The sequence below is a fragment of the Petromyzon marinus genome, chromosome 4, assembly GCF_048934315.1.
Source record: "Petromyzon marinus isolate PM22_M1 ecotype Great Lakes invasive population chromosome 4, UKy_Petmar_22M1.pri1.0, whole genome shotgun sequence".
Lineage (NCBI taxonomy): Eukaryota > Metazoa > Chordata > Hyperoartia > Petromyzontiformes > Petromyzontidae > Petromyzon > Petromyzon marinus.
The window spans coordinates 23,171,569-23,193,837 of NC_133670.1; the positions used below are offsets into that span (position 1 = coordinate 23,171,569).

At 51.5% G+C, this 22,269-nt stretch overlaps 2 protein-coding genes across 2 annotated transcripts in view; one reads left to right on the forward strand and one right to left on the reverse strand.

Moving 5' to 3' along the window:
• Positions 1-7,555, forward strand: part of LOC116937972 (insulin-like growth factor-binding protein 2) — a 28,102-nt gene extending 20,547 nt beyond the window's left edge. The window contains exons 2-4 of the mRNA XM_032945138.2: positions 1,860-2,149; positions 3,636-3,776; positions 4,151-7,555. Of these exons, the coding sequence (XP_032801029.1) occupies positions 1,860-2,149; positions 3,636-3,776; positions 4,151-4,354 (635 nt within the window). The 3' untranslated portion in view covers positions 4,355-7,555. The remainder of the gene's footprint in view (positions 1-1,859; positions 2,150-3,635; positions 3,777-4,150) is intronic.
• LOC116937982 (insulin-like growth factor-binding protein 5) lies at positions 7,145-17,312 on the reverse strand. Its single transcript, XM_032945145.2, has 4 exons — positions 16,490-17,312; positions 12,264-12,451; positions 9,455-9,574; positions 7,145-8,366 (listed from the first exon to the last, which is right to left on the reverse strand). The coding sequence occupies exons 1-4, from the start codon at positions 16,920-16,922 to the stop codon at positions 8,241-8,243; spliced, it is 867 nt and encodes a 288-aa protein (XP_032801036.1). The 5' UTR covers positions 16,923-17,312; the 3' UTR covers positions 7,145-8,240.
• Positions 17,313-22,269: the final 4,957 nt, after the last annotated feature.

Below are 22,269 nucleotides of genomic sequence, written 5' to 3' on the forward strand. Positions count from 1 at the left end.
ACTAGACTCACATGGAAACTGGAATCCCATGGTAAACTGGAATCCCTTGGTAAACTGGACTTCCATGCTAAACTGGACTTCCACGATCAACTAGACTCCCATGGTAAACTGGACTCCCATTGACGCGAGGGCAACAAAAACACTGCCCGAAATTGATTAAAGTGACGGGTTTTTTTCAAACCGAGTGGCTTCAGATCCCCCTAGGGGCGATGGAATGGCCCAAATGAATCCACCCACGAGGGGGGGGGGGCACCCTCGTGGGCAGCCAAAGTTTAGAAGGGCAGGTTTATTGGTAGAGATAATAGGCATTGCATTAGAGGGACCAGCCTAATGAGGGTTTGGGAAGTAAATTTAATGCGGCAAGGGGAGACGGAGGGAGAGGGACAAGAAGCAGGCATGCAACGGACCCATCAATTTGCTGATAAAAAAATATTTTCCACCGAGATGCATGCGTACAATTGTGCGGTCAATAGTTAAGTATAATTGACGACGAATGTAAATGCTTTGCTCTCTGCGACGTTTAGGCTAGCGGTGCAAACTAAAATTGTCGAGGCGGGACAGAAAGAAATCAGCGAAATGTCGGGGGAGGGTGAAATGATGCTCGTTTAGGAGGCGAGAGGGCTGGAGAGGCATTGCGTGTCAGGAGACACTGCTCGCTGGGGAAGCTATCAGTGGCGAAGCGAGAGTCTGCGATACTCGAATATCGCCGTCAGCACTTTCCCACGGTAATCGTGCAGTAATCTGCACGGTGTCTGGATTGCACCAATCTGCGTATACAATTTTATATATTTAATTATTTCGCCAAGAGCCCAGTGATGGGTCACCGGCAAATATTAAACGAAAGGTCATGTGTGGAGCAGTCACGCACCCCTGTTCCACTAACCCTTACCGAGCGGCTTGGTGAGGTATGGTCAAATCACCCCCCTGTAACTGACATCTAAAACACTGTGCATGAAGTTGGCGAGCCCACCAGGGCAGCAGAGAAGGGGCGGGACCTCTCAGTTTTAGAGATTGGCTGCCTTAAGCCAAAAGACCTTCGTTGAGTCGAGTGTGCAAACAAGGGAGCTTAGAGTGATGAGAGGGGTGAGGTAGACTGGCGCATGAATATCTAGTTTCTTAAAAGCAGCGATCTTGTAACCGGCAATAGACCATCGACGTATTAGACTTACGGGTCTTGTTTAACCATGGGCAACCACCAGAACCATCTCTCTTCTCCCGTCCAGCCCCTTCACAAGATGATGCTGGATCCACAGACTTCACGTAACAGCAGTCCTCTACCGTTAGCGATCATCGCATCCCATCTGCTGCTGCTGTTATTTCCACATCGTTCCTTTACATTATTGTGCCTCCTCCACTCCCTTCAGTCCATCTCTCTGTTGCCCTCTGCCTCCGTGACCTTCCACGAGCATTGCCATTGCTTTCGTTAGATTCCTGCTTGGTATCCAGACCCAAGATCGATCCTAATGACCTTGCCCTCCCCGTGTGCGTGCGTGCATGCGGGTGCGCGTAGGCGTGGTGGTATAGCGGTTAGCTCGCTGTGCTACGAACCCGACGACCCGAGTTCTATTTCTGCTCACGGCAAACACCAGTGGACGATTATTATCTGAACCGATTCCGGGCCTCCCCTAGATCGACTCAGTCTCAATAGATACCCTGGTGCCGTGTGTAAACATCGCCACTTGGGAGACAAAGGCGGCCCGGGCCTGTTGCTTCGTCGTGGCCACCCCCCCACCTCCCCCCCTGTCGTGTGCCGTGCCGGTCTTCGTAGGCGCTGCTCGCTTCCGTCGCTTGCCCCAACACTCCGCTTAAGGCTCCACGGCGGGGGTGGGGGGGTTCTTTGCCCATTGTGAACGCCCCAGGTGCCGAGCGGGGCGACTTGGGCGAGCACGACGAGGCGGAGGAGTCGCACGAGGTGAGCGCGGGGGTCGCCCACGGGTGGCACGGGGGCCGCGGGAGGGCACCGCCGGCACCGCAGTCGCCGGTGGTGGCGGCGATAGCGCCGCCACGCACCAAGCCCTTGCAAAGCGCCAAGGCCGACGCGGTGGAGCGCAGTCTCCACAAGGCCCAGGAGAACGCGCGCTTCCTGGGCCGGCCCAACGGGATGAAGGAGGACCCGTTCGGAATTCGACCTCTCAACAAAAAGACCCCGGTGAGCCGCGCGCCGCGTTGTGCATTTGACGTTGCCGTTGAGGTTACAACAAAAGAAAGATATATTTACACAATACCATACTTTGATAGATTCACAAAAATTTAATCACTATTTTTTACTTGTTTTTAAGGGTAATCGCGTCGTACAATGTATGCCTGGAGAGTATACAATTTCTGTGATGTCAGGTTTCCTCTACCAGCTCTAAGGCCTTCTCTGTTCTGTTAGTTAATAGTGTATATGTTCGATGGTACGTTTCGCATCTTCGATTAGTACAATACGCTACACCTGCCCGGTTGCTGTTGCGTAAAATACCCTCACGAAATCTCAACAAATATTAATAAATAAACACCCGCATGAAATTACATTTAACGGGTCTTATGGATCAATGTGTCCCGGTAATGTCTCCACGAACAACGCAAAATGAGCCAGTTTCGACATCAGTGAGTGTTACCAGGATTTTTTTTTTAAGGAATTTAACTTGGAAGCGTTGGAGGGCCATTCTACAGCGATGAAACATCTGTAAATGCAGGAGCAATTACGCACATGATAATTTCACGCAATTAATTCTGGCTTTTGTGTAGATGTTGCCGCTAACATAAAATTCGAGGACTATTTGGCACGATAGAGATTTGTCTACGTGTCGAGACCATTGCAGCTATTGCATCAGGTTCAATCCCTTCGGTGTTGCCGTGAATTGAAAATCACTTTCATAGCTGTGTATGAGAAGCATTGTGCTGTAGATTGTTGTGTGCAGGAGTGCTTGCTTTTGTGTATCTTTGCGACGTGTGTTCCTGTGCTCACGCGCGTATATGTGTGTGCGTGTGTGCTTGGCAGTAGTGCAGCGGTAGCTCCAGTACCGGATTAACCTTGTGCAGGGGCTGTAGCATATGTTATAAAGGGGCCCTAAATTAAAAAAAAAACACAAATGAAAAAAATTTACTTGCATAGTAAAGTTATTGTATTTTTTCATTTGCTATACAGCCAGATAATACGACAAATCGCTAACCTTAAACACCCAGTTGTTCATAAAAGTTGAAGGCAGTATAGTACTATAGTAATAGAGCAAGTGCAGAATCACTGAACCGGAATTGATAGCTTGAAAGCATTTAGCACAGGGCCCTTGAAAGTGCAGGTCCCGTAGCATATGTAGCTACTTTTGCTACTAAGATAATATAATCCGGCACTGGTTAGCTCGCTGCACCATAAACTCAGCAACCCGAGTTCGATTCCCGCTCTCGGCCAACGCCAGTGACAATAATCTAAACCGGTCCTTGGCCTCGCCTAGATGGACTCAACCTCAAATGAGTACCCGGTGCGGTGTGCAAATTATGCCTCTGGGGAGATAAAAGGCCGTCGGGCATGATGCTGGCCACCCACACCCTCATGTGCCATGCCGGCCTTCATTGGTGCTCCGTTGACAGCGCTTGCCCCAACAGTCTGTTCAGGCTGTAAGGGAGATCTTCGTTTGTCGTTTGTTGGCCTACAGTCCCAGTGCCAAACGGAGCTGGAGCAGGTGCTCACCAGGCTGGGGATGCTGCAGCTCTCTGACCGCGACAAGAGCCCCGAAGGCCTCTACCCCATGCGCATTCCCAACTGCGACCGCCGCGGCCTCTACATCTCCAAACAGGCAAGTCTGTCGATAACAATAATAATACAAATTTTTATCTATAAAGTGCCTGTTTGTCGTCCTTGTGTGTCTGCCCATCTTTCGCCCGTCAAACCGTCTGTGTCTCCGTTTTGCATCTTTGGTTTTCTGTCTTTCTCTCGGCGTTTCCGCCCGTCTTTTCCTCCCATGAATCCCTCCCGTCAATCTCGATGCCCATCCGTCCATACATCTTGTTCGTCCCTCTTATCTATCCGACCGTCCGATCCGTCCACTTTTAAAACTTCACCCCACCTAGTTTGAGTGCCCAGTGTCGAGCAGGATGCCGACCTCGATCCCTGACCTACGAACTCCCGCCGTCTTGACCGACACGCCCCGTTGTTTCTCTGCCCCGCCAGTGCAAGCCGTCACTGGACGGGCGGCGCGGCGAGTGCTGGTGTGTGGACCCCTACACGGGCCGGCAAGTGACGGGCTCGCCGGTGCTGCGTGGCGACCCGGACTGCCAGCGCTTCCTGACGCCGACGCGAGCCGGGCGCGATGACCCGCCCAGCGGAGCCGCCGCAAAAACCAAACCCCCGCCAACCCGGCCCCCTCCCGCATAATCCCATAAGCTCCGCTCCTTAACCCCAAACACTCACGGAAGAAGAAAAGAAAAAAGGAAGACGCGGTAGAACACACACATAATATTTAAAAAAAAAGCTTTTATCACAGAGGTACGTGGCTAGGCTCTGCTGTGCCGCTTCTTGAGCTGTCTGAAATTCTCTGATGATGAGGAAATAAAACCGTGATCGCCATCGGGCATGCTGCCATAGCACGCGTTGGTGTCATCACCGCCCTGATGTTGCATAAGCGATGCCATTAGAATGCCCGTGATTTTCAATTCTGTTTAAATGTCAATGAAGCTTACGATTCGTGTCGGACAGCCCAAAACACGTGGCCTAGGGGAGGTATCTATAACATAAGCGGTCTTTGTATGTTTGGGTTCTAGCTTTCTTTTTCTCCACTTACCGTGCATATGACTTTACTGCATATTCTTCCAGCAAAGTCTCATACCTTCACTTCCTATACGAACAACTAATGAACCCCAAATGCTCTCCTAATAACCCATGAGCTCATATTCACTCACTCTGCCTCCTCAACACACAATACCAAACAATCCTTAAACAAGCCCCTCCAATATCACATCCTCTCCCCGGGAATCAGAAATCGCCACAATCCCATCTCAGCATCGTCCCAGCGATGCAGATTACAATCGTACAGCCTCATCTCCTGCACCTCATCCTAAACATTCCTCGTAAAATCCCCACTCCTTCCCTAAAACTAACCATGGCCACTCCTTACCCTTCAAATCCTTCAGAGTGCGTCGCCAGCCCAGAACCCCAAATATTCTTGGTTCTTGGCCCCTGAATCCCATTGAGGTGCAATCGCAGCTGCATTGCGCATGGCAACGTGGGATAAATAAAAACCCGAGCGGGCACCACTGTCTCCCCACCTGGGACTCACTATAAAGTGTTTAGCTGCTATACATTTCCACGTGATAAACCAATTCGTTGAGCTATCATTTGTGGCCAGGTCGCTTCGGAAAAAGAGCTACATCGTAGCTCAGTGGGCCTTACCTGGTCAAATAAAAAATAGTAATAAAATAATGATTATCTCCTGGCCTCTTAGCCCCCCCCCCGCTACCAAACACGCACGACACCCACACACACACACCAGGGGAGTCCTCGGCGACCGCTGAATTGGCGGGACCTAACTTGCTGTCGACGACAACTTTGCACGCTGGTCTCCAGGGCCACGGCGCCATCCCTTCTTCCCGCGAGCGCGTGCGTCTCCCCCCCCCTCCCGCCCACCTCCTGAATTCGGATGCTGCATTCGTGTGGTGTAGGGGGGGAGGGTCCTTGCGTGCGTTAGGAAGGTTGCGCAGCGACGTCGCAGGAGCACGTCCGGGATTGTTTGTCGGCAGCAGGGTGAATATCACCGCTGGCCCCAGCGCAGCAGCCGTGCAAGCGGCCACCTTCACGCACAGCTACGTCCAAGATGCATTGCTGCCCTCGCCTGAGCAATGCACAATTTCGCTTTTTTGAGCTCAACCGCCTTAGCGAGGACTATGCACAGACACGATGGTTCGGTGAACCACCCACGGGATGCCCTCTGCGCTTGCCAATGTTCTTAGAGTAAAAATTACGTCGTTACTTGTCACACATGCCCGATGATTGGTAAGTAGAATCTTCATTCGAATCGGCACCCTTCTGCATGTTTACGAATCATTAGGTGTGTGCGGCCTGCAATGATCATTTGCATTTGAAAGATAAAACAAATATGCCAGGTGACCGTGGTGGATCGTAAGGACTGCCATCTGTGGACTGCCCTGCTCTAAACCATAGAATGACAGCTCGTGATATCATCGGGGATTCATTTCTCGATTAATTTTTGCCTCGTTGGTAGACCGGAGTAGGCCTGTGACTAGTAATCACAGCAATAGCGAGATGCATGCTGGATGTGGGTGTGCCGGTGAGCAGCAGAAATATTTTCTGGGTCTTTCAACCGGACATGGCCAAAAACGAACCCCCTGGACTAGAACATTCACGACGGGAAAATGAAGCGCACAACACAGGGGTGCGAGGTCACAACTACTCGGCCCAGCTCGCGCGACAAAAACATGTCACCACCACCACCACACAGGACTGATGACCCCTTCGCCCATGGATCGTGTCTTCAGCTCCTGTGTACGAGTGTGAGCATCGGAAAGGCCGCTCGGTGCAAATGTGTGAGCCCCCGCGTGATCTCGGTATTTTATGGTAACTTGGGTCATACAAAGCCCATTGGTTATTGAAAAGACGAGGTAAGCATGCAAAGAGCCGCCCACATTTGAGATGCTGATTGAAGTCGTTTTTGCTTCCGCTTGTAACGAGCAAGGGTGTAGCGTGAAAACACGGATTCATATTAATTCCTAAGCTTGCAATACATGCATCGAATCGCGCGTGTAAGAATGCGGTGTTCCTCGATTAATTCAAGTTGTATGTGATGGGTTCACATGACCCCTCCAGATACTTGAGGCCGCTACGTTCAGAAAAACAATTTTTTTAAGAAATTGCGACCCTGCATAGTGACAATTCATTGACTCGCGAGGAGTGAATCGTTGCATCCCTAGTCTCTGGAGAATCTGTCCCTTGCCAGTTTAGTAGTAACGACAGTGCAGCCCTCGTAGAATAATGATGGAATGTATAATGGGGGGCAGCCTTTTCTCTTAATGGGGGGGGGGGGTGGGCGGAATTCAATATTTTTGCATTTTTTTGCAGCCGTGTCAAAAAAGGTCTGCAGACTTTTTCCGCGACCGCGGACTTCACCTTGGTCAATTAAAAACGAAAGTGAAAAGTACAACGGACACGACCACACTTGCTTGTTTGTTTTATTCAACAACAATCACACTGTAAGATAACAGTCTTACCATGGACTCTGATGGTATTAACATTATTCTTATCAATAGCATTATTAATATTATATATGCGTTTTCTAGGTATCGATATACACCACGTATAATTGTTAAGCGTGCGGTAACTAGAGGATAGTACACGGTAGTAGCTATGGTAAGAGGCTGGCTCGCGCGGCCAGACGATGTGCCATCGTTAGCGCTAATTGGTCCAAAAGTTAACGACAAAACACAAATACGCGACGCGTGGTTAACTGTTCAAGAACGTTTAAGTCAGTATAATGACGTGTGTTACGATTAGGAACCTACTATATTAAATAGCTTGCTAAGATTATATTTTAATTTATAGATCTTAATAAATACCTAAGTAACATCTGGTGGTGGTGTGAAGTGTGTTCTCAAAGACAAAGAGTGGGGTGCTCCCTTAGGCTTCGTAGTCCGTGTCGCGGTGCCAAAATCCCGCCCGGACCTGGCAGGGATTCGCTGCTTGTGCGCCGCTCTCAGTCAAAAATCGTCATCGTCAAAAAGGGTCCATTTCCCCTGCTTCATCTGACCCTGTCCCACCCCCGCCAGCTCCCACGACCCCACACGCTCTCCCCCTCTCCAAACCTCTCTCTCTTTTGCCTCCCGTGCAACGCTCCCCACCCTTCTTTCCTTCCCCTGCCACACCCTCTTCCTCCTTTCAAGTGAAGGGCTCCGCTTCTGGAGCGAAATTTTCGCCACACATCGCTCGTCTTCCATTATGGAATGGTTAAGGCTCGACCCCGGTAGGGGTGAGAACCCCGTAGGCCCGTCTCGCCGAGATTGCTCTGCAGCAGCTCACGCCTCTCTCAGAAGCCACGGCGGGGAGTTAGGAGTGGGGGGGGGGGCGATGGAGAGGGACAGCGGTGGGTGGGTGTGGGGGTAAAGATGGCAATTCTTAGGAAAGCTCCCCATCAGGGGGGCCCCTCCTCCTCCATCCCAGTTCTTCCTTTTTCTCCCTCCCCCCACGCGCTCTTCCCACAGCTTTCTTCCCACCCTCCCCTCCCACCCCCGAGTCCCTCCCCCGGTGCGGTGCTTCAGTCGCGCTCTATGAGGGACTGGCAGCGAGCACCTCCGCCCATGTGCTCGGAGCCGGGCACCCGGGCCCCGTACTTGTCCACGCACCAGCAGAGGCCACGCTTGCGGCCCTTGGACGGGTTGCACTGCCCAGGGAGGAGGCACGGGGAAGCGGGAGGTGGGGGGGGGGGAGACAAAGGGGGCGGTTAGAGGGAAGCAGAGGGGTTGAGTAAAGATCCATCGCAATCGACAGCGCAGATCGCTGAAATCCTCGACGCGTTAAACATCCTTGGCACGATCGACGGATGGAGATTTAGCCACAACTTGGATTTCATGGAAAAATTGCTTCTTTCCCCCCCCCCCCCCTCAACATCCGATTTGGGATTTGTGTTGGCCGGAGCAGTTTGTTGGCTCGTACAAAAGATTGCGGTTTGCACTGAGACGTAGCGAGTGCTGCGCTCAGGATGAGACTTGTGGAGACCGGCCTCACAGTGGGGAGGGCCTGCCTGCCTGCTCAGCAGTGTGAACCCGTTCTGAAGTTGGGAAGGGGGAGGATTGGCTGATGTGGTTTTTGACACAGCTATCCATAAATTAACATCAATTCCCACGCCTCCCCGTACAAAGAAGATCTGTATCTCAATGGGTTCTTTTCTGGTGAATTAACGATATCCGTGTACTACAGTATATAATTAAGCGGCTTTCGGTTTTGTGTAATGATTAAATCAGCGTGGCTTTTTTTGGTTCAAATCTCACTCCCAAATAATTCCCACCGCCATTCTCAACATTTAAACGTTCCGTTGCAAAGATACACTGGGCCATGTACGATCCCTGTACTTCCTGAACAACTTTTGCTACATCCTTAATGAACAATCCATTGTGACTACGCAACCATCTAATTTTAATGGCAGAAGCAGTGACTCAAGTTTCAACGGACATTGTGCCCCTTGCGGTGTGTTCTGTCTCAAAAGGCTCCTGCAGTGCAGTGCTCTTTACCAGCAAAAACAACAAAGTGGATATAAACAATGCAATTGGGAAGAGGGAAAAGAGTGTAGGGTTGGAATGCCTCGAGCCCTAACCACCTCCCCTGGACAGCTATGACAACAGAGCTTCATAGCTCTTCGGATTCCTCCAGTCCAAAAAATAAAGTCTCATTCTGCCCTTCTCACGCCACTGATCACCCCATCAGGTTATGTTCGCTCGTCAGCTTGCGGAGTTTTGCTGGGACGCAGCTCACCTGCTTTTTCTTGTAGTATCCGCGGCGGTCGCAGTTGGGGATGTAGATGGCCTTGGGCACGAGGTTGGTGCTCTCCTTGAGGTATTTTATGGCCAGCTCCACGCTTCGCTTGCACGGACCCTGCGACGGCGACACAAGCGGGAGCGGTGTTAAAAGCTACGCTCATTCACGTTCCCTTGATCGATGGCGATCGTCGCTTTTGTATGTGTGTGTTGAACCTCTTTCGCACCGTACGTCGCCAACCGTGCTAATATGGAGGTGCTTTTGAAATCAGCACAGGATAAGGAACGCTTGAAATGACTAAATGATGAGAGTCTGGGACACTTGGTGGTGGTGGGCATGAATTGATATGCAGAGACTGCGATACCGCAGCTTCGCCACCAGAGTGCGCCAGAGCCTCGCGCGTGTGTGGTGTGTTGTGTGTGTGGTGTGTGTGGTGTGTGTGTGTGGTGTGTGTGGTGTGTTGTGTGTGGTGTGTTGTGTGTGTGTGCGTTGTGTGTGGTGTGTGCTGTGGTGTGTGTGTGTGGTATGTGTGTGTGTGGTTGTGTGTGTGGTGTGTGTGTGGTGTGTTGTGTGTGGCGTGTGTGTGGTGTGTGATGTGTGGTGTGTGTGTGGTGTGTGTGTGTGGTGTGTGTGTGGTGTGTGTTGTGCGTGGTGTGTGCGTTATGTGTGCTGTGGTGTGTGTGTGGTGTGTGTAGTGTGTGTGGTATCTGTGTGTGTGTGGTATGTGTGTGTGTGGGGTGTGTGTGGTGTGTTGTGTGTGGTGTGTGTGGTGTGTGTGTGTGTGTTCTGAGTGCTCGCTCTCAAAGTTGCGATGAAACAAACCGAAGAGTCCGCAGAAACAATCACACACACACGAGTAGGGCATATGCGCTCATTATCACAGCATCGCTCACGTTGATTTGAAAATCGTTTTACCGATGAGCTGCTGGTGCAGGTTCTAGCCAAGAGAACGTTGTTCGACACGACCTGCTGCTTGCAGTGGAATCACCATTGCAGAGCCTTTGAATTATGTACAACAACAACAAAAACTAACTTTTAAAAAGGAGTGATCATTTAAAAGCGGACGTTAAAGTGTCCGCTGTGAATGGCATTACTTCGGCGTTGCCTTCACCTGTATACCAGAGCTATTGTCGGCTCTTGTGGCCGAGGTGAAAGGGCTATAACAGCTAAGCGGATCTCGGTGATGCTGGAGTAGCGGACGCAAGTGGGTGGGGGGGTGTTGTGGCAAACGCCACACGTTGGACAGAATCAAACCTCGTGAGAAACACAGAAAGGACAGCGGAGCGATCGCCACCGCTCCTCGTCAATTAATTCCATGCGATACGTCAGGAGGCAACGCATTGTGACGCAGAAGCTCCCATCACAGCCACCGCCACCCAGCGCTTTGAAACTGAGTCGCAGGTGCGCGCGCGCGTGCGAGTGTGTGTTGTGTGTCATTTGAGGGAGCGGTGGTGCAGCGGTTAGCGCTACGAACCCGGGGACGCGAGTTCGATTCCCGCTCACGGCCAACACCGGTGACGTATGTCTGAACCGGTCCTGGGCCTCCCCTAGTTCGACTCGGCCTCATGTGAGTACCTGGTGCGGTGTGTAAACGTCGCCACTGGGGAGACAAAGGCGGCCGGGCGTGGTGTTGGCCACCCACACCCTCCGGTCACGTTACGGCCTTCATACGTGCTCGCTAACAGCACTTGAACCAACAGTCTGTTAAGGCTGCATGGGATACCTTCGTATTTTTTTTATTCTATGTCTTTTGACAATTGCGCCCCATGCCTCTGACCACATCGCACTGAACGTGCCCAGCCTCACTGGAACTCAGAATCTCCTCGAGCTTGAGCCGAGTCAGCACTCGGACGAGGGGAACCACTGAAGCTTGGCGGCTGTTGTAGGCACGGGGCCGCAAAGTGTGGCGGGGTTTTCTCCGGTTTCCTCCCCCGCGAAGACAAACACCGATTTAGCTCTCGGGCGTGTGTTCAGGTTTGTACCCAGGGCTGGAAATGGGAAGGAATTGCTGGGGGAACTCTCGACCCACCCACCCCGTCCCCCCGCCACCTAAATGTAGACAGCACCAACTGAGCCTGAGCGCAAGGGATGGCGGCCCATGACACCTTCCATTTCCGATTCACATTTTCACTCCCACCACGACGTTCCGGGTTGTTTCTGGCCCATGCCCCCCGCAGGTTGTGACCGTATCGGCAGGGGTGCCCGACGTTTGAGCCCCACTTGCCAGGAAGTGAGTTCCCCCAGGTTCCCCAGAAGAGGCTCCCAGCACGCGGAGCGACGCTCAAGAAGACATCAGCGCCGAACACGTACGCGTTAGCCGTGCAGCCGGAAAAAAGCGCGTGGGAAAAGCCGCACGGCCGCACGACCGCACAAAATAAACCCAACACATGAGTTAAAAGAACCCCGAATTTTATGCAGGCGGACAAAGATCCCAACGTAGCTTGCAGGGACCTCTCGGGTTAGAGCAGTGGTTGTTAACCTGGGATGCAGCGCGCACCCCCTGGGGGTGCGAGATGCTCTTTCTGCGGGTGCAAGACACGGCCACTTCCTTTTTAGAAGGTAAATCATTGAAACGTAAATTGAGCACGGGCACGTAAGCACAACTTACTTCTTTTCATCAAACCCTACGTATTTATTAACACGATGCATTGGTTTCTTTTTTTTCTTAAAACGATTGAGAACCAAAGTGGGGACGCAAGGCCGCAGCGACGGTTCACAAACCACTGGGTCAGAGAGTCCCGAGACTCGTCGTGCGGGCGCGGCTGCCCCATGTGTGACACGGGCCGACGGCTGTGCGGGCACTCACGGTCTCGCCCTCGTGTTTGTTGTCCTGCGCGTGTGCGTTGACCACCGTGTTGTCGCCCACCAGGCGCGAGCGCTCCTTCTTCCTCTTGTTGGAGTTGACGACGTGGCGCGAACGCGCCGGTGGGGCGACCTCGGGACCCTCGGTCGGGGTCGAGTCCCCGAAGCTAGACTCCTCGCGAGGGTCCACCTCTGCGGGGAGGGCAGGGAGGGGGGGGGAGGACAACGGGGGGAGGGGAGACGCGAGGGATTGGACACGGTGAAGGAGAGCAATGGGAGAACGGGACAATGCGTGCCAGTGTATAGTGCTGTGGGCTGGACTTCTCGCACCTTCCAAGAAGGTCAATCTATTGGCCAATCACCGTGCTAATCGTAGGCGCGGGGGGGAGGTACAACAAAATAAACACAAAAAACGGTTCTAATGATGAGTGTTCAATCTAGATTTAAAAGTGGATAGCTCCAGTGGCTTCCTCATATCTGAAGGAAGAGCGTTCCAGACGGCCGCAGAAGCGCACTGCATCGTCATCAACTTCATTGTCAGTTTCGAGTAGGTGGAAATTCAGCGAGAACTGTTTTTTTTTTACAAGAGAGCTCAGTATTGTGAGTAGTATAAGATAATTAAGGCAATGATGCATATTGAGGAAAACAATCAAGAAACTCTCTTCAAAACGAAGTCTTTACAACTCTCCCTAACAGGTCTACACATCTTCACGAGTTATTGGCTAAACGAGACATTAGCTGGAGACTAAATTCAATGATTCATTGCTCACGCTGGGTACAACGTTTTGTCAACAAAGATATGTGGGCCAGTACAGTTGAAGAGCTGTTTAAATTGACCAAAGACCATTGCTGTGCATACTTTGTATAAAAAATACATTTACATATTTTTTGAAATATATCTTTTGGAGAATTAGAATGGATGTGTGCATTGCCAGTCACGTGGACAGAGCATCTCAAAGTCTACGCCTCATAACTTGCCGATGGCCTTTAATCCCACAATCGCCAATTAACAGATCTAAAATTACCTATTTCACATTTCAAAGGTTATATTGGGGGTTGTATGGTTACCAACCATAGATAATTATGGAGATGTAACGGCTGGAGCATGTGAGCTGGTGGGTGGCTTGGCTAATGGTTATATCTGGCCAGACATGGCAGTACACTCGCCTGTAAATCCAGCGATCTGTAGGCAGGGTTGTATACGATACAGCAAGTATGTTTCTGATCTATTCGAGCCAAACTTGACTGTTTGGTTGCATGTATTTTTCACTGGATATTCCTGCATCCCTCCCACAAAACAAGGACTCAGCCAAATGCCTTCACTTAGCAGGCCCCTATTTGAAAGTGGGTCTCAAGATTCATTGAAGCGTTACTGTGCAAATGAATGCTGTTACAGTATTCCATCGTTATTCACGAACTTGCTATCCGCGAATCGCATCTTGAACTCTACACGACTGCATCGCGAGAGAGAGAGAGAGTGACGAGATACAGCGATGAGGGAGAATGTTATGAGAGATAAAGTGACGAGATAAAGAGATGAGAGAGATAGAGAGAGCGTTTCAAAGCTTTGGACGCACCTGCAGACGTTGCCTTCACGCACGTACGATACACGCGCATGTATTTCACAACTTATTTACGTAATTATTTCAGGCAATTCGTTCCAAAGATAGGGTTTTCGTAGGCCAATCTTATTATTCGCAAAATGTTCTATTCCCGAGCATCTCCGGAGCGTATCCCTTGCAAATAGCGAGGGAATGCTGTTATTTAATTACTGCCCACCTGGAATTATAACCCCCCCCCCCTCCCACCATAGTCAAAATCCGAACCCCCACATCCACCAACACAGTGTTCTTCATTAATCTACAGGGGGGGGGGTGTCACTTTTGCTGATAAGACATCGGTGTGAGGACCGTCCACACATTTGATCCATTGGGGTTCGACAGCACGATGATGGGGAGGGAATTTTAACATTTGTGTATTGTCGGGGGGGGGGGGAGGGGCGCCGCACTAAAGGCCACACAAAAGGGGGCCCGCGGGGGGGGCGGCGGGGGGGCCTTGCAAGTGGAGAATCACGGCTCCAACGACGTCGAATTTCGTGGCCGCCTCGCGCTGTCCGCTAGGTGGCAGCCGATGAGACCCACGGAGCCGCAAGACCGCCACCACCATACCCCCCCCCCGCCGCTCAATCGCCACGCGGGCACCGGGCCGTCAACGAGCGTGGCGACATTAATTGGCTCCGTGAATTCAACTCGCGATGGGGTTTTTATTTTAATTGGGTGGGCGCATGGCGATAAAGGGGAGCGATTGGCGCGAGAGGGAATGCACGTTTTGTCGCTTAGTGCGTGAACTCCCTCTCGTCGCGCGCGCGTCGCTCACGATGGACAATTTGCCGGTGGAGTCTGTTTGTAAAAAAAAATGACGGTTACGGATCACTGCTGGCCGCAAGCCATGGACGAGTGCTGGTCACACGAGGATGAGCAAGGCAACTTAAGGCTCTCTCATTGAGAACCCCTCCGGGTTCTGTACGCTACAAGCCAATGGCTGAATTATTGAGTGTTGTCATGTCGAGTTGGGGCATTTTCGTTGCACTGCCGATTCTCCGAGCAGGCTGCGTCGCGTGTGCCGTGACCTCTCCTGCTCGCCGTGACCTCTCCTGCTCGCCGTGACCTCTCCTATTGCGAGAGACGCGGCGCAAGGGGACACCACGCGCGCGCGTCTCCTCCTCCACCCCTGAGTCTATTTGGCGTCGTGCGGATGGGCTAAGTGCCCGTCCGTGGCGCCGTGAGGTCATTTAATTCCGCCGCGCACATCACTGTGCCCGCATATGATGTGCCCAAGCTCAGCTCAAGACCCCCAAGGTAAAAGCAGTGTGGTTATAATCTGACGCCCGGGGCTCGCTGCCTGCACACGTGACGGAACGTCCCCCCCACCGCCCCCCCCCCCCCCCCCCATGGCATGGCTTCGTGGGATCTCCCACGCCTCGCCATCGTGTCCGACACTCCACCCGTCACCAACCCCCAAACGCGGACCGGTCCGCCTTCGCAGCTGTGGCTCTCCCGTATCCATCACCCCACCCCCCGTAACGCCCCCTCTTCCAAAACCAGAGGTGCACCGTGGTGCCTTTGGATTCGACCTGTCGGACCACGCGGTAACGACCGGACCGTGTGGGAACGACGAATGACATCTCGGATGTTCGTGCGGATTTTTTGCGGATGCAAAATGCTCGCGGTGAAATTCGAGGCTCGGTGCGACGTCGGAAAATAAACAAACAAAACGATTGCGCGGAAGCAGAACGTCTTTAAACACTGCACACGTTAACCCGCGTGTGCACACACACACAAAGACAAAGATCCCCCGTGTAGCCTTAACAGACTGTTTGGGGCAAGTGCTGTTAGCGAGCACCTATGAAGGTCGGCACGCCGCACGTGGGTTGGGTGGCCAGCACCACGCCCGACCGCCTTTGTCTCCCTAATACACACCGCACCAGCTACTCATTTGAGGCTTAGTCAACCTAGGGTTCAGATAATCGTCACCTGTGTTGGCCGTGAGCAGGAATCGAACTCGGGTAGCCGGGTTCGTAGCACAGCGCGCTTACCGCTACACTACCGCTCCCGACTGCACACACACACGGACTAGCGCTCACATACTCGCGCGCACACTCTTGCGCAGGCCATGCGCACATAAAACGCGTGTCCGCTTCCACGGGACCACACGTGGTGCACACACACACGTGGTGCACACACACACACGTGCGTACACACACGTGCGTGCACACACACACACGTGCGTACACACACGTGGTGCACACACACACACACGTGCGTACACACACATGCGGTGTTCACGGGCGCACTACCTCAATCAACCACTCCCGGCTACCATTCGCTCGCGTTCACGCGATTCTGCTCGTGACGAACGTGGCACGGGGCGTGAAGCACTCTCCCCACACTCGCTCACTCACACACTCGTGCACACATCGCCCAGACACACGCAGATGCGAAAAAACTCATCCAACTCAACACATTGGCCACCGGCAAACCTACCCCCCCCCAAAAAAAAACCCCAAGTTACTTTTATCTCCAAACCCACCCGACGAGAAGCCGACCCCCTGATTAAACCCGCATCCCGGTTACTTGTTTAGATATGCGCTAAAACGTCGCCCCGGGGAATCACTCGAAAGTGTCCCCTCCTGAACTTCGCCTCGCGCTCCCCTTTCCCCCCGGGGCCCACCTTCGTAGTGGCGGCAGACGCCGCGGCCCTCGAGCATCGCCTGCAGCTGCCGCTCCTCGCCCGCCTGGGGCAGACACTTGAGTCCGAAGCCGCACCGCTCCGTGTAGATCCCGCACTGCGCGCCCTCTCGCAGCGCGCACGTCAGACAGCAACCGCAGCCGGGCTCCCGCACCAGCTCGCAGCCCGTGGGCAGCTCGCACTGCGACAGGGCCCGATCGTCGCACGGCTCGCAGCGAACCACGGGACCCGCACCGCCACCGCCCAGAGCGAGGCACGACCAGGGACCGCACGCGGCCACCAGCGCCATCGCGAGTAGCGACCGTGCCGTGGACGCGCGGGTAGAAGAATTGGGGGAGCCGGATGAGAAGGACGCGGCGGCGGAGGCGGTGTTGGTGACTTGCCGAGGACGCACTGAGCTCAGGCGTTGTCTCATGGTGACCGAGATGTCGTTCCTCTTCGTGCTAACGGGTGGCCCACGGGTTAACTGTGAGACGCGAGGTGGAGGACGAGAGCTGGCGCACGGGGCGCTGCGCTTTTGCGCACGCGTTGGCCGCTAGTGCGCAATAACCACAGCGGCGAATGAGGACGGCGGTGGCGCGCCACGAAACTTCTGCTCGCGCAGAGAAGGAAGCCGAAGAGAGACGGGAGGGGAGCGTGGAGAATCCAAGAGTTAGCTGGCCAGCAATAGAGACGGACAGAGGAGGAGAGACCAAGAGGCGAGAACTCGCTCGCGGTTGCTCTCGAGCTCTCCGTCGTCTCCGCGATTTCAGTCCGTCACGCAGACAGCGCGCAATTTATTGCGAACAAAGTGCCGCGGCCCCTGCATATGTATGGGTGCAGCCCCCCGCACTGGGAGCACGTTGGGGTGGGGGGGTGTTGGGGGGTGTGGCGCCCTGTGCTGGGTCCGGGGCCCCGGTTGTAATTTAAGACGCCGCGGGTCTCTCTTGGCTGGCGCACTTCTCTCTGTGCGCCGTGCGCCGACAGAGAGAGCGAGCGGAGGGGCAGCGCAGAGGCACCCTGCCCGCCTGCCTGCCTGCCCGCCCGCCCGTGGTGTACAATGGCACCGGGAGAGGGATAGCCGGAGGTGATCGCTGCTATGCATTACGGAGTGGGTCACCTCCATTGACTGTAGAGTAAGAGATGACCGCTGTTGTCTGTGCATTTTGGACTGCGCACATATATAGACATTGCAACACAAGAAGCGACCACTCTATGCTTTATAGACAGGTAAACTAAATATACTATAGCGCAAGAACCAAAGAGTGTGGATCCTTGCAGTCACGAAAACTTCAAATCTAGATAATAGCGCAAGAGATGCCCACTCCATATACAGGTGACCACTCTACGCACGTTAGACTGGTCACCTAAATCGACTATCGTGCCAGAGGTGACCACTCTATAGACTTTTAGAGAGGCCACCTCTGGCTATAGACTGCATTCTATGAGAGCGCGGGGCATGATCATTTTGCTCATAATTGTGGGCACGTGGGTCCACACATCTGGCTCGGGTCGACGTCTTCATCATCGTCGTCGTCATTTCGTTGGAGGGGGGGAGTCGGTAGAATAATCACCGACAGGTGAGGGAGAGCACCACTTCATGCTTGGGAGTCCATCGTGGTTGTACCTCGGATAGACTTGTCCCCGCCATGTGAATGGGGAATATCCACACATGGCTCACGGGTGACCCCGTCGGTACAGACGATCGCTGCCCAAAACCAGACACAGCTGCCGCGACGCACGCGCACTGACAAATCGACGAGAACCCCTCGTTAACCGCAATGATACGGGCCTGCAAATGTCGCGAACAAGGGAGCGTCCGTAGAAGTATATCTTGTGTTGGTATGTGCACTGATCTTAACATTACAATAGAGAGCAGCCTGACTATTCATAGCATTGCTGTATGGGGCAGATCCGTATGGTGCCAATATCCGTAAGTAATATATAAATATAGAACACGATGTAACACTATTTTGGTTCCTGGGTAGTAAGTGTTATTTTCTAATTGCTTATGCCTCAAAAGTATAGAAAATGGATATTATTCCCCACAAACTTTGCTTTTGTGACCAGGTATTTAGGTGAAGCAATGACACAAATGCAGACCACGTTTTCTCATTTAAAATAGGAACATTTCAAAATATCAATGTCCTGGTCACAAAAGCAAAACTTGTGGGGAATAATATCCATTTTCTGTACTTTTGAAGCATTTGCAATTAGGAAACAACACTTACTACCCAGAAACAAAAAATAATACATTTGTTACACAGTACTCTTTGGTTCTATTCGGTAAAGTCACGTAGGTAAATAATAAAACAACAATAATCACGACGTTTCGGCCACAACACAAGCGGCCTTCATCAGGTGAAGGGACGAGCCTGTCTGGAGGACAGCGTCGTGATTATTGTTGTTTTATTATTTACCTACGTGGCTTTACCGAATAGAACCAAAGAGTATGGATCCTTGCAGTCACGAAAGCTTTAAATCTAGAATTGTTACACAGTGTTATTAATAGAGTGGATTGATTATTAACTTTGCTTTTGTGTCCTGGTCACAAAAGGCAAAGTTGGTGGGGAATAATATCCATTTTCTGTACTTTTGAGGCATAAGCGATTAGGAAATAACACTTACTACCCAAGAACAATTTTTTTGTTACACTGTAATCAACACAATATACGACGCCATAGTTAAAGCACTGCATCACATACGCATACAGCCGCGTGAGTGGCGATGAGTGGTGACCGTGGGTGATGAGTGCGGGTGGTGAACTTGGGAGCGGTTCCGTAGCTGTTACTGCGTTGCACTACGAACCTGGCAACCCAGGTTCGATTCCCGTTCACGGTTCAACACCAGTGACGATTATCTCAACCGGTCCTAGGCCTGCCCTTGGTCAACTCAGCCTCAAATGAGTAGCCGGTATGGTGTGTAAACATCTCCACTAGGGAGATAAAGGCGGCCGGGCGTGGTGCTGGTCACCGACCCTATCGTGCTGGCCTTCATAGGTGCTCGCTAACCGCACTTGCCCCAACGGTCTCTTCAGGCTATACGGGGTGGGGGGGGGGATCGTTATCTTTGTTTGGGGAGCGTGGGTGGTGAGTGCGAGTCGTGAGGGTGGGTGTTTAGGGTGATTGTTGGTCACAGGTGCTGAGTGTATTGAGCATAGGTGGTGAAAGTGGTTTGTTGGTGAGTGTGATTTTGAAAGTGGTGAATCTAATGGGGGTGTGCGTGGTTAGGGGTAGGTGGTGAGTGTTGTGAGGATAAATGCAATTCGAGGCCCCAGGTTAAATTCCTACCCGGCCGCAGCAGTTATTTTCTGAACCTGGTTTGAGTTCCCTAAGCAGACTGTTAACAACAACAAAAAACGTTGGGATATCAGCAAATGTATGGATATAACATTAAAAACAGCATAATACATTGTGCCAATACACACATTTACAGATGTATGGATAGAGCACATACAGTGAGGGAAAAAAGTATTTGATCCCCTGCTGATTTTGTACGTTTGCCCACTGACAAAGAAATGATCAATCTATAATTTTAATGGGAGGTTTATTTGAACAGTGAGAGACAGAATAACAACAACAAAATCCAGAAAAACGCATGTGAAAAATGTTATAAATTGATTTGCATTTTAATGAGGGAAATAAGTATTTGAACCCCTCTCAATCAGAAAGATTTCTGGCTCCCAGGTGTCTTTTATACAGGTAACGAGCTGAGATTAGGAGCACACTCTTAAAGGGAGTGCTCCTAATCTCAGCTTCTTACCTGTATAAAAGGCACCTGTCCACGGAAGCAATCAATCAATCAGATTCCAAACTCTCCACCATGGCCAAGACCAAAGATCTCTCCAAGGATGTCAGGGACAAGATTGTAGACCTAAACAAGGCTGGAATGGGCTACAAGACCATTGCCAAGCAGCTTGGTGAGAAGGTGACAACAGTTGGTGCGATTATTCGCAAATGTAAGAAACACAAAATAACTGTCAATCTCCCTTGGCCTGGGGCTCCATGCAAGATCTCACCTCGTGGAGTTGCAATGATCATGAGAACGGTGAGGAATCAGCCCAGAATTACACGGGAGGATCTTGTCAATGATCTCAAGGCAGCTGGGACCATAGTCACCAAGAAAACAATTGGTAACACACTACGCCATGAAGGACTGAAATCTTGCAGCGCTCACAAGGTCCCCCTGCTCAAGAAAGCACATATACATGCCCGTCTGAAGTTTGCCAATGAACATCTGAATGATTCAGAGGACAGCTGGGTGAAAGTGTTGTGGTCAGATGAGACCAAAATGGAGCTCTTTGGCATCAACTCAACTCGCCGTGTTTGGAGGAGGAGGGATGCTGCCTATGACCCCAAGAACACCATCCCCACCGTCAAATATGGAGGTGGAAACATTATGCTTTGGGGATGTTTTTCTGCTAAGGGGACAGGACAACTTCACCGCATCAAAGGGACGATGGACGGGGCCATGTACCGTCAAATATTGGGTGAGAACCTCCTTCCCTCAGCCAGGGCATTGGGCATTGAAAATGGGTCGTGGATGGGTATTCCAGCATGACAATGACCCAAAACACACGGCCAAGGCAACAAAGGAGTGGCTCAAGAAGAAGCACATTAAGGTCCTGGAGTGGCCTAGCCAGTCTCCAGAAGATTCGAGTTGCCAACGTCAGCCTCGAAACCTTAATGACTTGGAGAAGATCTGCAAAGAGGAGTGGGACAAAATCCCTCCTGAGATGCGTGCAAACCTGGTGGCCAACTACAAGAAACGTCTGACCTCTGTGATTGCCAACAAGGGTTTTGCCACCAAGTACTAAGTCATGTTTTGCAGAGGGGTCAAATACTAATTTCCTTCATTAAAATGCAAATCAATTTATAACATTTTTGACATGCGTTTTTCTGGATTTTTTTGTTATTCTGTCTCTCACTGTTCAAATAAACCTACCATTAAAATTATAGACTCATCATTTCTTTGTCAGTGGGCAAACGTACAAAATCAGCAGGGGATCAAATACTTTTTTCCCTCACTTTACACACCTCCGATTAGCACGGTTGGCTACGTACGGTGGGAAAGAAGTTCAACGTACACCAGTGGCGGGCCGTGTATTTTACATCTCGGCATTCAGTGCTGTCCTCCCGGAATGAAACCACCTTCAAATAACCTCACCATGACACGAGGGCTATAGGCTGTTGTCATTCGGCGTAACCACCCCATATTCACAGTGACAGTAACCTTTATCGTTGGAATAAAGTGATTTAACACGAGGCTCAACACCTATGAGAGTTACAAAACACTAACTGCAGAGACATTAATACATGGTGACTGAAACCATCAAGGATGTACCACTATTACGCAGTATGGCAGGATGCTGCATCACAAATAGACATCGCATAGCCCAAATAAATGTCATTACCAAAGAAACAAGAACAAACTCACAACAACCAGTCACATTTACTCACATGACCACCAAGCAAGCAAAAATGCCCTAAAACACAAATAACACAATCAGGATTCAACAGGCTTCCCCACAAAAAAAAATCTAAAGCATTACATCTAAAAATCTAAACATCACGAAAAAAAGTTTAAATAAATCTTAGATGATGCTACGTTACGTGCTAGCTAGTTTTACTTCAGTTAGGTAACTGGCCCTCCGATCACGCCACACGAAAAATCCTGTCGTCGGCGGCTAGGCCAGCTAGAAGGCTCCGGCGTGTCAAAGAACACGCCCACCATGGCAATCTCGACATCTGATTGGTTAAAGAATATGACAATCTACAACATCG